We start from the raw sequence: 2,293 nt of genomic DNA, 5'->3' as shown, positions 1-2,293 counted from the left end.
GGAGGGGAGGCGGAGGAGAGGAGGAGGAAGGCGAAGGAGCTCGGAGAGTTAGCAAGGAAGGCAGTGGATAAAGGTGGTTCATCCTATGTTGATTTGAGTAATCTGATTCAGGAGTTGAAGGGAAATATGAAGCATCAAGTGTGAGAGTCTGGGAGAAATACTTTTTAGTTCACTGTGTAGTTAACAATCTCTTGTACATTCAATGAAATAAAGTGACTAATGAATTGTACCTCCAAAATTTAGATGATTTTAGTTTTACCCTTCAAGCAGTGTAGTTTTCTTCAACCGAGCTCCTTTTTGATCGGTGCATATGGGAATCGAACTCGAGCCCTCATAGAGGGCGACATGGCTTTATCATGTGATCTACTTGGCTACCCGGTTCAACTGAGCTCCTTAAATATTTCATATTGTGAAATTAGTCCCTCAAACCATTGAATTTCCAATTAGTTTTTAACCTTCTACCCTCACTTGAAGCTAAAATAATAATTTGAGAACTTTAATATGCTGTTGGGGTTGGATTTATGGTAGGTCTTCAGGGGATTTTATAGCTTGGAAAGAGAAGATTCCTGTCATGAAATTGGCTACGGGGAAGAACTAGCCATTGGGGAGGATGATTATTTAATGAGTATAGTTTAAACATGTTTCTTCAAAGAAAAATTCCCCAAGGACCCAAAATATGGGACCAACAGGGGGGGACATGTGAGGTGTCCCCCTCCTATTGCATAATGAGTTGGTTATCATTAATGATGACCAACTTATTATGCAATAGGAGGGGGATACCTCACATGTCCCCCTGTTGGTCCTATATTTTGGGTCAATGTAGCAAAGCTCTTCTTCAAAACACATTGTTTGAACCTAAATTAAATACACAGTCTCCTTTGATATGCGAGAATAAGCTAGAATGAAATGCATGTTCAAAATTTTGATAATCAACAGACATAAGAGCGAAAAAGGTCTAAAATTATCTTGCGAGCGTCACACGAGAAATTTAAGACAAAATTCTTAATTGTGCATAACATAAAATATTAAAGTGTAATTTCTAGAAACTTATAGATATATAACTGCAGCCAAAACAAGTAAAATATATGAGTGAATATGAAAAACCATAAAATATTTTAAATGCTATTTATGCCAAAACTAGAGGATATATAAGGTATTTATGTCATATGATTTACTGAAACTGTGCATCTTTTTTAAAGAATTTTATCTTTTGGATCAGCGATTGTGCAGTAATCGTAGTCCACTCAGTGTTTCGTTCTTTTCTTTTCAAACTAGTGTGTATCCAGTGCAAAACATGGCTATAAACAGTAAACTCACTTTCTGCCCTCGCAAGGGGAGCCAAGAATTTACTGTTCATGCTACTGTAGTATTTACTATATCTTGAACAGTAAATCTTAGGATCCTCCTTTATGGGTCTGTTTGTTTCGCTAACCACAAAAAAATGAAATTGAAAACATCAAGGAAATAATATTTCCTTGTATTTCTATAGATTTCCTCAAAGTGGTTGCTTTTTGTTTGTTTCACATAGAAAACATGGGTGTATAAATATACCCCCTATATTTTCTCAATTTCCTATAATCGGTTGGAGATTTGCAGTTTGGAAAAAAAAACAACAAAAACTCAAATTCCAACATAACCTTTGTTTGGTTAGAGATGAAACATGATGGAAATGTAAAATGTGCTCACCATGGTAAGTTCACCACCAAAATAAAGACTTCTCCAAAATGAATACCAAAATGTACATCAACTTGAGGCCAAATAAACCCGCATTTCAAGCAACCGATGGCTATAAATTAGCTCAAAAACCCACATTTCAAGCAAGCGATGACTATAAATTAGCTCAAAAACCATCAACAAGCTGAATAACATCAACACGTGGCTAAAAACCAACATGAAAGTGACCGTAGCAGAGGCAAAATAACTATAAATTAGCTCAAAAACCAACAAGATGGTGAATAAAATCAGCTCATGGCTAAAAACTAACATCAAAGTGACCGTAACAGTGTCAAAATAGCTTGAAATTAGAGGCTCTAAGCAAAATCATGAAAATTACTTTCTTAAACTTCTAATTATAACGATATACAGATCGATTAAGCAAGCTGCAAATATCCAAAAGGGAGACAGAAAAAATGAATAAGAACACAAATTCAAGATTAGCCCTAAATTTCAATGCTCATTTAGAATAACAAAATGAACCAGAACATGAATGCATTCATATTAAACACACAATTGGGGATAGTAATAGCACAATAACACAAACATCGACAACCGACAACCATCACAAATAAAATAA

The 2,293-nt window shown here is 35.2% G+C and overlaps 1 protein-coding gene across 1 annotated transcript in view; it reads left to right on the top strand.

Moving 5' to 3' along the window:
- LOC109839397 (UDP-glycosyltransferase 73B4-like) overlaps nt 1-287 on the top strand; it is a 1,837-nt gene extending 1,550 nt beyond the window's left edge. Inside the window, 1 exon segment of the mRNA XM_020407823.1 lies at nt 1-287. This exon segment is cut by the window's left edge and continues 11 nt beyond it. Within this exon segment, the coding sequence (XP_020263412.1) occupies nt 1-144 (144 nt within the window). The 3' untranslated portion in view covers nt 145-287.

The sequence above is a fragment of the Asparagus officinalis genome, chromosome 1, assembly GCF_001876935.1.
Source record: "Asparagus officinalis chromosome 1, Aspof.V1, whole genome shotgun sequence".
NCBI lineage: Eukaryota > Viridiplantae > Streptophyta > Magnoliopsida > Asparagales > Asparagaceae > Asparagus > Asparagus officinalis.
The sequence above is the reverse complement of the archived record's forward strand: the minus strand, read 5'-3'. Positions and strand labels throughout refer to the sequence as shown.